General features: G+C 40.2%; 1 protein-coding gene across 1 annotated transcript in view; it reads right to left on the bottom strand.

Moving 5' to 3' along the window:
• Positions 1 to 12,561, bottom strand: part of setd2 (SET domain containing 2, histone lysine methyltransferase) — a 34,159-nt gene that overhangs the window by 18,034 nt on the left and 3,564 nt on the right. Inside the window, exons 2-12 of the mRNA XM_067449033.1 lie at positions 8,926 to 9,048; positions 7,044 to 7,065; positions 2,963 to 6,942; positions 2,666 to 2,797; positions 2,321 to 2,449; positions 2,102 to 2,225; positions 1,918 to 1,995; positions 1,396 to 1,493; positions 1,145 to 1,289; positions 418 to 552; positions 126 to 254 (exon numbers count right to left, since the gene is read on the bottom strand). Coding sequence (XP_067305134.1) covers positions 126 to 254; positions 418 to 552; positions 1,145 to 1,289; positions 1,396 to 1,493; positions 1,918 to 1,995; positions 2,102 to 2,225; positions 2,321 to 2,449; positions 2,666 to 2,797; positions 2,963 to 6,942; positions 7,044 to 7,065; positions 8,926 to 8,954 — 5,001 coding nt within the window. The 5' untranslated portion in view covers positions 8,955 to 9,048. The remainder of the gene's footprint in view (positions 1 to 125; positions 255 to 417; positions 553 to 1,144; positions 1,290 to 1,395; positions 1,494 to 1,917; positions 1,996 to 2,101; positions 2,226 to 2,320; positions 2,450 to 2,665; positions 2,798 to 2,962; positions 6,943 to 7,043; positions 7,066 to 8,925; positions 9,049 to 12,561) is intronic.

The raw sequence follows: 12,561 nt of genomic DNA, 5'->3' as shown, positions 1-12,561 counted from the left end.
ATCAAGAGACTGCACCTTAAATTCCTCTGTAGGAGTTTAATATCAGGTTACTAGGAATTTCTGGAGTTTGCTTTAGGAAAATAGCAGGAATAGGTTTCCCCTGAATATGTATGTTGAACTTTTACCTCCAACTGTAGTTTAATGTTGTTTATAGAGTTGCTCTTAGCCTCAGAAAGTTCAACCATAAATATCCACAGCAGCGAGAGGCCGTGGTGATCCAAAAACTGCTTCAGGCACAAGGGATTCTGGGTATTCTGCACAGGCATGCAAAAATCTCAAGTTAGACCAGTTTTCAATCATTTTTAAATGCTTAACGGCACACCAAAAACATGCAGCGGTATGTCATCAAACACCACAATGCGGTGCAATCTAGAGATCAAATCAAATGAATCTCAATGTGAGATTGTCGCAGTTTACCTGGATCAGTTTAAGGCAGGTGAGTCGCTGCTCCATCGTCTCCACTCGCACCATGAGTCTGCAGAGTGCGATCACATCCTTCTCTCCACATAAACCTTCTCCATTCTCCTGCAAAGCCTCCAGCTCCTCATCCAACTGCAAAACATCATCAACCAGTTTAGACACCGTAGCAGAGTCACAGGAGAAATCTATCTTGTTCTCAATCAAACCGTGACCATGACAAAAGCTTCCAAATTTAAGTCATTTCATTTAATGTAACCGGAGGATGTTTCCACATTTTATGACAGATATTAAGAGTGCTAAAGTGCAAACAAGCTATAAAAACATAAAAATGCAATTACTTGAATGCATGCAGAATATATTAGCCATGTTATTTGTGGACTGGAACAGGCTCTGCAAGTCTCAGAGCAATTAACATGCAAGCAAGAACAAAGCTGACCCAATTCAACCACAAGATCATTGCTCTGGCACTGCTGGTTTTTAAGATAACACTTTGCTACAACGATTTGAAAATCTGGCAGGCCATGTGTCATTTGTGTCTAGCTTTAGCACATAATTCTTCAAGCACAAATGTGAAAAAATAACAATGTGTCTGAATAAATAACAGATTATATCAGGTCATGGACTTGACATGTAGGCCAATTTCAGTCACTGCATGGGTTCATTCTGTCTGTCTCATTATTTCCAAAAGCTGGATGAAACACAATAATTAAGCGCTCTTCCTCACCGTGGTAAGTGCACTGTCAGTGTCTTTCTTCCGTGAGCGTTCCCTCTGTTTCTTTCCACCTGCTGCTCGGACACTGACCCGAGTCTCTCCACCAATTAAACCCCGACAGCTAGGAGCTCCACAGAAACACTTCTGAGCCTCTTTACTGGTGGACCGAAGAAGGAAGATGTGATATTATGATTAACATTTATGTTGACTTCCATTTCAAGAACAGTAAGGCTATACATGATATAAACGATTGGATCTTTTACCCATATCTTTGGAACTGATAATCGAAGGTGAGCTCTGTTCCAGCTGTCACAGCTTTGGTGGTGAAGAAGCCAACACGGAGCTGGCCATTCACAGTCCACTGCAAAAAGGTACAATTGAGTAGAAATGCAAAACAAAGATTTTACATGGAAATCAAAGGCTCTACTCCTACATGGGCACAAATTGTGTAGGAATGTGCAAACAGACACCTGAACAAATATCAGGTTATAGAATAAATAGGGCTGAATAACCATTTACAGCACAATGAATCAAGCAGTCCTTCATTTATAATTGACTAATCATTTACAATCCAGAAGAGCTGACCATTCTAATTAACTTCTTGACAGCATCACACTAACAATGGAATTTACATTTTCTTTTGACGTCCTGCTTTTTATTCTGAATGCGGATGTGGTGCTTGAATTGGTAACCCAATGAATGATAATGATAAGGTGTAGGATTTTGTGGGGGGTGCACAGTGGGGTACAAAGTTGAAACTACAATGTAAAATCAAGTACACTTACTTTCTGAGTTTCACAATTTGGTTCACAGCTATGATTCATGAAACGGGAACAGTTTCCTTTCAAAGTAGCGTCAATGATCTGCAGACATAATGGAGACATATGCTTATCTTTTTTAATTCAATAAAGTACACTACTAATTCCCCAGAAGAGAATCTTATTCCTTGCACCAATGACACTAACTCACCTCATTGTTTTTCAAAGCCATGAAATAATAGTGAATGTTCTTGTTTCGAGCGTACTCTTTCACCCTTGTTTTAAATTCCCGGTGATCCAAAACTTCTCCGCAATATTCTAAAACAAAGGTGTTCCTGCAAAATATATAGATATATATAAATAGGTAACTTACATAAAAGACAAAGAACATATATATAAACATCTGTTAAGTGAATCAAATAGTACTTACGGCTGTAGGTCTTTGGCTGCTCGTAAGCCCCAACCTTTGCTCTCTGTCAAAATTACCTCAAAGTCTGCATGCTGTTTCATTTGGAAGCGCCGGTTGGAGCAGTATGCTCCATTTAAACACCGGGAAGAGCTTGAAAGAACAATAAAAAGGAAAATATATATAATCATTTTGCCTTCCATGTTATTACTGCAAATTAGAACAAGTTGAATTTAAAATTGAAGATTCCAGTCTCAGCAACTGCAATCTGCCAGTTATATAAAACCAGCCAGTAACAAACACGATATATTAATTACAATCTCTCTCTGCTATAAAGCAAATATTATGATGTAGTAACAGGATATCTACCATTCAATCATCAGCAAGCGATTGAGGCAATCCTCCCCACATGCCATTATCCCTCGGCCTCGCTCTTCTCTTGAGAGCATAGCACACTCACACTGCATACGCTTGATGTCACGATGAGACTTATTCTTCTTGCTGCTTGGACAAAGACCAGATTTTATGAGCATTAAGAAAGTTAAAATTAAAATGGACAAACATTTTGAAATTCAAAAACAGTAGAAAATGGCGCTACCAACACAAAAGAACATGACTTTCTTAGCTGGGAACAAAAATTGCGTAAAAGGAAAAATAGACACTTACCGTTCTGTCAGATACAAATTTTCTTCGATGAGGTCAAAGTAGGGTGGCATTTTTTTCTGCTTTGCCTTGTCCCTCCACACAGATGGATCCACAAAGTCTTTTAGACTGAGCGTTGGGCGCTGCACCTCTTGAATTTGATGGAAAGATTCCTTACTGTCTTTCACGAACCTTGAGCTCTCATCCAAACTATCTCTTTTACTGGTCAGACCGGCCTCTGCCTCATTATCGGATTCAGATTCAAAATCTTGACGTCTCTTCTTAGGTGGGCCCCTACCTCGATGAGGCTTTTGGTTGTCTATTCTAGGGGCTTCTGAGATGTTCTGATTTTCTGTAGTGAAGATGCAATTGCTACTTATCTCATGGGCTTGAACAAATGGGGATGATCCTGGAAGATCAGCAGACAGCACAGACCCTTGTTTGAGACCTACTACTCTTCTCTCACTATCGTAATCATGGTCATTAGTCAGAGAGTCTGGATGGATTTGGTTAAATGAATTCTGATACTGAAAAGGCACATGTGTATTGACTGGTCTGCTGGTTACAGAGATGGCAGACTGAGCCCATGGATCTTGTCTGTGAACGTTATCAAACAGAGCAATTCCTGGCTGAGACGGGCGTTCGGTGCCATGACTGCTGTCCGGTTGCTGAAATGTACTGCTGGGCTGTTCTGAATGGTTGTTGTCCCAGGCAAAGCAATAACCCTTCACACCGCTGAAGTCATTTGAGGTCCCATAGTGCTGCTTTCCACCCTTCCTTCCATTCCAGCTATCTGGTCTATCATGGTACTGATGGTGATCTGACTCAGGTCGCCTGCAAGTCTGAATAGAGGCTTGGTTTATCTGGGCACAGACATTTGGTCTTTCTTGGGCACTCCAACTCTTGTCCACATGAGCACTGGTAGCCTCCGAATGACTGGTGCTATCAACCATGTTGCTCTGCGATTGGTAGGAAACACCTTTAACATCTGAAATTGCAGCTTGTGCACCGGCCTTAAAAAGTGCAGCTGATGATTCCTCAAGCTTTGACTGATCTTTAAAGCCATAAGTAAATTCCCTATTAATGCTTCCATGTGTATCAGTCAGTTGCTGGCCCGAAAACACTGAGGACCCAGGAGACGGTTGAGTCAAGTCATTTGTCTCAAGAGCAATGGTTGAATTTTTTGGCACAACCACCACAGAGTGCAACCGCTTTAAGGAGACCCGCTCATCATCTGAATCAGAGTCTGATTCGTCACTCTCACTGTCCTCACTGTGGCATTTACCATCATGGTTTAAGGAATCAAGGTTTTGAGTTTCAGGCTTAGGTTTGTCTACATTAATTTTCTCTTTACTAGTCGAACGGCAATTAAGGGGAAGACCATGAACAACCGCAGCACTTGTTGACTGATTAATTTCAACAGTCTGATGTACTAGTTCACTATGGGTACATTGGTTTTCAAGGTCAAACGTGTGGGAAATTATTTTGTGATGAGAGTCAACTGAGGTTTTGTCTAGTATTTGTCCTTCTACAGATTTCTCAGATGGTAATCCAGAGTCCTGTTTCTGTGTACAAGATTCATCAGGGTTAATATCATTGTTGAACTCTATTTGTTTTACTAAAATTACCCTTTTCACATCTGGATTCACTATTTTCGTAGGGCTTTGATATTCTGAAGTAACTTGACCAACAATATCCCATCTGGATTTTTTAGCACTACTATCCTTTTTCCCACTGTGTTGTTCATAATTCTCACTAAGCAGTTCAGAATCTTTTTCACAAAGCGGAGCACTCTGTGTGACAGGCATACCGATGTTACTAATGATTAGCGATGTCCCATCTGATTTAGTGTTAAATTTCATGCATCCTCCAGCTGGTAATTCTTTCACAGAAAGAGAAAGAGGGTCTGCCATTGATCCTACTGAATCCTTACTGGGAGAGTGGCCTACACAAAATAATTCAGCTGGTCCTTCCGTCAGAGCCTCGCTTTGGATTGGAATCTCATCTTTCATTCCAGGTTTATCAGCCTCAGTGGAACTTCTTACTTCAAGGCTTCTACTTGTTGTGGAAGTGGATTCAAAACTTTCAGTTGTCTTGTGACTCTCTGGAATATCTGTGCACTTTTCCAGACTACTAAGATCTTGGTTTGGAGGTTGATGCTCAGTTAGTTGATTTGTTTCTAACAAATTAATTTTGTGTGTAGCTTCATGCATCTGTTGAGAACTGCAATTAGATTTAGGCAGAGTACAGTTGTCATCAATTTTGCTGCATTCCTTTTGAGGAGTAACTGGACTGGGGACTAACTCTGGCTGCTTTGTGTTATTACTTAATCTGTCTGTTGATTGTCTCTCTGCTCCAGTAACATTATTTAAAGTCTTGTGATCTGTTGAGTCAGTTTTTTTGGATGATGAAGTGCGAGACCCAGATGACCTGTCCGATCCTTGTGACTGTTGTTTTTTTCTATGCTCCTCATCAGAGTCAGAGCTGTTTTTATGGACCTTTTTCTCAGATGTTCTTGATGAGGTAGCTCGGTTGGAATTTGAGGTTTTAGTATTAATTTCTGATTTTGAGTGGGCACTGGATTTCCTGTGAACTGCTTCTGCTTCAGGAGAGCTCTTTCTATTGGACTCGGATTCACCAGCTTTTAAATTAGATCGTTCTGATTTTGAATGCGGTGTTCTTTTGTCTGACTCAGATGATCGAGAACAATCTGTGGGTTTTGAGTCCCTGCGGGATCTGGAGTGAGTGGATGATTTCGATTCTTTTTGCGAGCTAGAGTACGTAGAGGATCGGCTTGAGTCACTACCTCGAGTCCTTGTCCGCCGGTGGTCATCCTCTGAGTCAGAGCTGTCACGACACCTGCCATCAGTACGAGAACGCGAGCTTCTCCTTTCACGATGAGGAGAACTTCTACTAAACCTCCGCTCAGAATCATGGTAATGTGACCTTGACTGTCTCTCACTCCTTGACCTTTCAGATCTGGAATAAGAACTAGTTCGACAGCCTCGAGATCTAGACCGTGAACGACTTTTGGTCCTTCTTCTGTCTCTGTCAGAACGAGAAGATCTTGAAGACGTGTGCCTGGAGTCACGCTCAGACTTTGACCGACTCGACCCCTTTTCATCTTTCCTATCAGGCCTTGGTTTTTCTAATTCCTCTGTTTTGGAATTAGAGGATTTCTTTTCTTCATTTCTCTGGGATTCCGATTTTGTTTGATTTCTGAGGTCTCTAGATTTCTGGCTAGATGATGTCCGAATTGAATCCCCATCAGACTCTGAACCTGGAAGTGTGCTGTCTGATCGGGGCTGAGATTTTCTGTTTTCCTCATGCTCAGAAACAATAGAAGAATCCATATCTCCCTTCCCAATATGGGAAGAAACAGGACCTTTAAGGCATGAGTCTAATTTCTCCTGAGGGTTTTCCTCTTTGACAACATTTTCAGAGGAACTATCAATGACAGAGTTCTTGTGAGAGTGTTGCACCAAGGTTTCAGTTTCAAAATTGGCTGAAGATCTAATTTTGTCTGACTCGGGTGGGACTACCGTCTCTGAAATCTCTGTTGAGGCAATGCTGACAATGGAGTTATCCTCAACAACAGTGACGCTGAGAAACTGTTTCTTAAAATGCATCTTTCCAGGAACATGTTTTGATTTAAGTGGGAAGGATACTGGAGTGGGTGCAGTCTGTGTCTCCCCCACTGCTGGAGTATTTGTGTCCACATTCTTGATTTCATCAGTCTGTCCTGCTAGATCTGAAGTAGGTACAGCTCCAGCTTGCAGTGGAGAACAATGTTCACTTGCAGATTTCTCTGGGCTTGGCGGGGCTAAAAATACATTTTGACGTGGTTTCTTTGTCTGTGTAAAGCTAAAGGAGACCTTCTGGCGACCCTGTTCCTCAAGGTTTACCTTCGCCTTGGTTCCTTTAGGCAGGAGATGGTTTGTCAATACGACCCTGGGTGCAAGGCCTTTGAATATGACTTGCTTCGGGAGGCTTTCAACCTTGATCTAGTGATATAAAAATTAATAAAATAATACAAATTAGCACCAACCATGTTGTGAGTATACATTTATCTGAAATTAAAAGATATCTAAATTTAAAGACCTACCGAACAATCTTTTACATCTTCTCTGTGTTCATGAATGAACAGCATGAAAAAAAAGATAGAAAACAGAACATTAGTCCAATCAATTTAAAATCTCATTACAAAGAAAATTGTAAAACCTGCTGCCAGTAGCATAAACACAGACTTTATGTTAAGACTGTGTCTAAAAGGGATAGTTCACCCCAAAATGAAAATTCTGTCATTAATTACTTACCCTCATGTCATTACAAACCCACAAGACTATCAGTCATCTTCAGAACACAAATGAAGATCTTTTTGATGAAATCGGAGCGCTTTCTATCACTCCATAGAAATCTATGCAACTGACACTTTGAGTTCATGAAGCGATTGTAAAACGAATCCATATTGATTATGTGGTTTAATCCAAATTGTATGTATGTATGAGTATGTGTGTATATATATATATATATATATATATATATATATATATATATATATATATATATAACGATAATGAAAGTCTTACGGGTTTGGAACGACATGAAATAATTTTTTTTTTTGTAAACTAACACAAAGTACTAGTATGAGCAACTAGCCATTAGCCAAGAGGCAATTATTCTTACTAATTGGTTTCAAATTGACCAATCTACATTATGTAACTGACTTAAAGCAGTTATGAAAAGTCTTAAAGAAAAAAATATATTGACTAACTTGTAAGACTAGTCTTCGCAGTTTGCAGTTTATGCAATCGGACCCTGCTGTGAAATAGCATAACTCTTTTACCAAAATGCCAATGCCTAATAGTTATAAAAGATCTATGACACACAGTATAGGCCTGGTTTATGTATTCTTCCTTTTTTAAAGTCTCTTCAAATCAAACACACTTGCAACAACAAATAAGCATTCTGCTTGCTAGTTCTAATATGAAACCTAAATGAAGCTACCAATCAACAACTAGGTTACATGTTCCTCTGAGACTTGTTTTCTTCATCTGACCTTCATAATGGAGTCAGCCCACAATGATAATAGTAGTAATGGAAGGGGCTTCTCATGCCATTCATATCGGTCAGATGTCATCTGTCAGCAATATTTTAATCTACCATGACCCAATTTTCTCTTTTCTTTTTTTAAATAATGGCTCCATCAAGAATCAGCTATATTAGAATGAAATGCATTTTCATGTGTGACCCACTTTAGCCATTCTGAAGCAACATTGCTAAATAATATCCTAAAATGGCACACTAGTAGCATAAAATAAACTGAAATATAAGGCATGTGAAATGCATTTTCATACATAAGATTAAATACTGAACACTGCACAAATAACAAGAGCTGTCCCTGTTTGTTAAAAGTGCATACAGCCATGTTCAAACAAGCCCAGCACATACACGTGGCAAGCAAATGAGAAACAAAAAACAAAACAAATGGTCTAATCTGAACACAGATTCTTTTTTAAAAGTTTTCAGGATTGAACACAATTACTTATATGGATAATGCAGCACACACAATTTGGGATGTTGTAATTTATATTGTGCTAAAATGCTGTAGCATTTCTCTAAAATTTGTTGTGAGGTGAAAAGTGTGAGGTGAAATGCAAAAAGGTTTTAAAATCTTGTAAGCCTACATATAATATATGCAAGCACTCGGTTATCTAAAATCCCTCAATAGTGCAAAACCAAATTTAGCCTGGAACTGGAGAAGCAGGATTAATATTGCAGGGATGCATGGCTTAACATTCTTGCACACTGTCCGTTGACATAGCGAGCTAAAGATATATTGAAATTGGACATGGAATTTTGCTATTCAAGTTATGTACAACTAAGCACAATTGAAGATTACTGTAAATCCTCAGTTCTAATAACAGCTAAAAGTGAAAGTTTAGTTTTTTTGCTTGCAGATTAAGCAAATGGTATACTACCCTTACCTGAGATCGGGATTCAACAGAGCATCCATTTTGAGGCAGATCTGATGCTGAGCAGCTTAAAGGAAGCTGCAACACTGGGGAAAACCAACTCAGAGAAGTATGCTCTCCGACAAAATGTCACACCTGTGGAGTAGAAAAAGCATGCCGGAATTCAGTCAATGTAGATTCCTCGATACAAATATATTTGGATTGAAGTGTATTTATCTATGCGTATCAGATTGTCCTTTAACAATTAGTAAGCTTCCAGGTATCTAATTGTTAAACGAAACAACTTTTGAGGATTTTTCCCCCCACAAAAAAAGGTTTACCTGGTCGAGTTTATCAGGTAAAAACAATTTTAATTTTGCAATTAAATAGATGAGTAGAGCCATGAAATATAATCATTTTTACAATGCATTGTGATGCTGATGTGAGCAATTCTGAACTGATGCATAAAAACTTTTTGATTTGACAAAAAAAAATAAAGTTTAATTAAATAGGCATATCATACATATTAATGTAGTGTTTTATTGGATATAAAGTACTAATATTATATATTTATATAGATAATGTACCAAGCTTCTTGAAAGCAGATATTTGAGCACATTTCGGTTTTTATGAAAAGAACAGACATGAATGAGAAAATGACAGTACAGGACGTGCTTGATGTTAAAAAAAGGTTATCAACCACAATAAGCCACAAAAAAGATCTCAATGGTTTGACGCTGACACACCTGAAGTGGCAAAGAAAGACCATCCATTTGTCCTTTATGTCAGCAGAATCGCGAGCACTTAAAGGGTCATGAAACCTCCCTGCAACAGCGGTGTTTTTTCACACCTTCGATTTGAAAAAGCTTGTTAAAAGGGGAATGGTCGACTGTGAAAAGGTGGGATGGTATTGTGTGGAAAGAGGGAATGTTTGCATAAATAGGGGAGTGTCAGTAGGTGCATTAAAGGGGGGGTGAAACACTCAGTTTCAGTCAGTGTCATGTCAATCTTGAGTACCTATAGAGTAGCATTGCATCCTGCATATCTCCAAAAAGTCTTTATTTTTTTTATAATTATATAAGAAAGATGCTCTGTTCCGAGTCATTCCGAAAAAAGCTGAGCGGGTGGGGGCGTATCGTGTGAGCGGAGCTAAATAATGACGTGTGCGCGCTGCTGCTATTGTGTTGAGTCGAGTGCGTCGTAAAGCTGTGTCATCCCTAACAGCGGGAAAAAAACTTTATTCAAAATAAAAATATGGCTTTTAATCAGATACAGCCATACATCTATGATCCGGAATCAGACCCAGAGGCTGCAGTTGAACAGGAGCAGCAGCAAAAACGACTAGAGCAGGACGTCTCTATGTGGTACAAGTTATACACTAACTATATAATATGCTTAGCGGCTTGTGTTATTTACATATTTATACTTGAATTATATCGTCGTATTTTTGTCTTTGAAGGTGTACATGTGGGAAGTGCAGTTGTGCACGTGTGTGTGTGTGTGTTTACGCGTGGTTTGTGTAGACAATTGTAACGTTAGTAAGCGGACTGGTTTTGCACGGCAGGCTAAGTTAGTGTTTACATAGAAAGACACGGAATAGTAGCGCATTTGAATGAAGAAGCGCGCTTATTTAGTTCAACATATTTCCCCACTCTTTGTGTATTGTTGTTTGGAGTGCTTTTACAATACACAAACATAAAGTTACACATATAGTGGCCAGCTAAACAAATGTACACGCACTACACATCGCATGCTCCATTGATCAATTAACTATACGTGATCATGTTTGGGCTACTTGATGAGCATAGGCAAAAACACAGACATTTGAAGCAGTCTTACTCACAGCCTGCGGTTTTAACGTTGGGACCTTTATCGTTGGGACTGCTCCATCCTTCAGCATTAGGCGATCGGGAAAATCTGGCGTCGAGCTGGGCCTTGTTTATGAAACAGTCGGCACCGAAATGCAGCGAACAGATATAAACATTCGCGCAACTCAGTTGCTGATCCGGAAAAGCAAATTACATCCACTGTTGCCTTAACGCGGGGTTTTTGGGGAATCTGTGCAGGACTGTCTTGGTCTGGCAACCAAAAACGCACTTTTTTGGTGACATTGTTAGTTGTGCACATCACCTGTGCAGCGCAGCCTACGAGCCAGCGCTTTGATGGGCGTAGGCTGTTGCTTTCGCTCTCTCCCTCTCTCTCTCTCACGCTCTTCCGGTAGAATTGTCCGTACGGCCCATACAAGGAAATTCCGCCCCCATTAACGTCAAAGGGGACGCATGATCGCAAAAAACTTGCCGAAACTTATGACTAACCGGAAGTAGTATTTTTGACAAAGAAATACTCCCATCAAACGTCCACCTTAACTTTTGAAACTTTGTCTATGTTTAGTATGGGAATCCAAGTCTTTAACAGTGTAAAAAGATCAGTATGCATGAAACAGCATTTCACCCCCCCTTTAAGATTAGCCATACCAACAGCAGCAGTTACAGCGGTTCTGAGACATGTTCTTGGTTCACGTTGGCATAGTTTCCCACAGTGAGATTAAATGAGGGATGAGTACAGTGAATGAGAGAGCTATGTGGCGTGCAGCAGAGATCGCAAATCATTCAGCTCTTCATATTCAAACCAGCATAATTCAGTGAGAAATGAAAATAAATGTTATTCTGCATGACGAAATATTTTGCAAACATGATAAAACTATATTTGTCCAAATATGCACGCTGTTTGGCAAGATGAACAACGCGCCGACGTGATAAGAGAACGTGAACCACCCAACATGCGATGTGATAGAGATGTGTAATTCTAGATCGGGGTAAAAGCAAAGGGGTTTGAGGCTAGTCTCGACCGCGCATCTGAAGCAGAGCGACGCGCGCTGGGTTGCCGTGACGATCCGCGCTGTCTATCACTCGGCAGCTAAATCTATATTTGTCCAAATATGCAGCACACGGTTTCACTAAGAGCCCGAACACATGCGGTTTAGTGCATGGCTGTGACGACAAATAAAACGGAGAGGACGTGGCTTTTGTTCATTATCCTACAGATTACAGATTGGTTATTTTGCACTCCTGACATAGTCAACGCTTGCAGGTTCGGCGTGCGATTCCTCAAGTGAATTTTACTTTACCGAGCCTTTGTAGCAAAGGCTTCCACAGACGGCGCCGGTTACAGCTCATTCGGCGCCCTTTACGTTATTTCGTATCAGCACAACGCCTAGCTTTCCTCCGTGACTTTTCCGCACGCTGCTTCCAAAACTTCCCCACCATGTCTCTACAATAATGAGGGAAGACGAGCCTGACAGAAGTGACTGTCTCATGCATATTAACTAAATTATCTTGTATGCATACTACAGCGCAGGGATTGGACTGAATGAGCTTTATGTCATGAATATATATCGAGAATCGCTCGGAGCGGTCGACGTCAGCATGTGCCCAGCAGCCCATACTTGGGCCGAAAAGGCCGCGCCGACGTCAGCATTTGTGACGTTGCTCCGACTAAGCTTTTCAAACCGGAAGACAGAAATCGCTCTGAAAAATGCAAAAAATAACTATTTTCACATATGAATACCATTAATGAGTACCCTTAGTGTTTTCAATGATGTGCAGCCTATACATATCTGTTTACATCTCAAAAAAAGTGTTTTGGGGTTTCATGACCCTTTAAAGCTGC

Source organism: Pseudorasbora parva, chromosome 7 (assembly GCF_024679245.1).
Source record: "Pseudorasbora parva isolate DD20220531a chromosome 7, ASM2467924v1, whole genome shotgun sequence".
Taxonomy (NCBI): Eukaryota; Metazoa; Chordata; class Actinopteri; order Cypriniformes; family Gobionidae; genus Pseudorasbora; species Pseudorasbora parva.
Note: the sequence above shows the minus strand (reverse complement) of the source record. Positions and strands in the feature narration are given on the sequence as shown.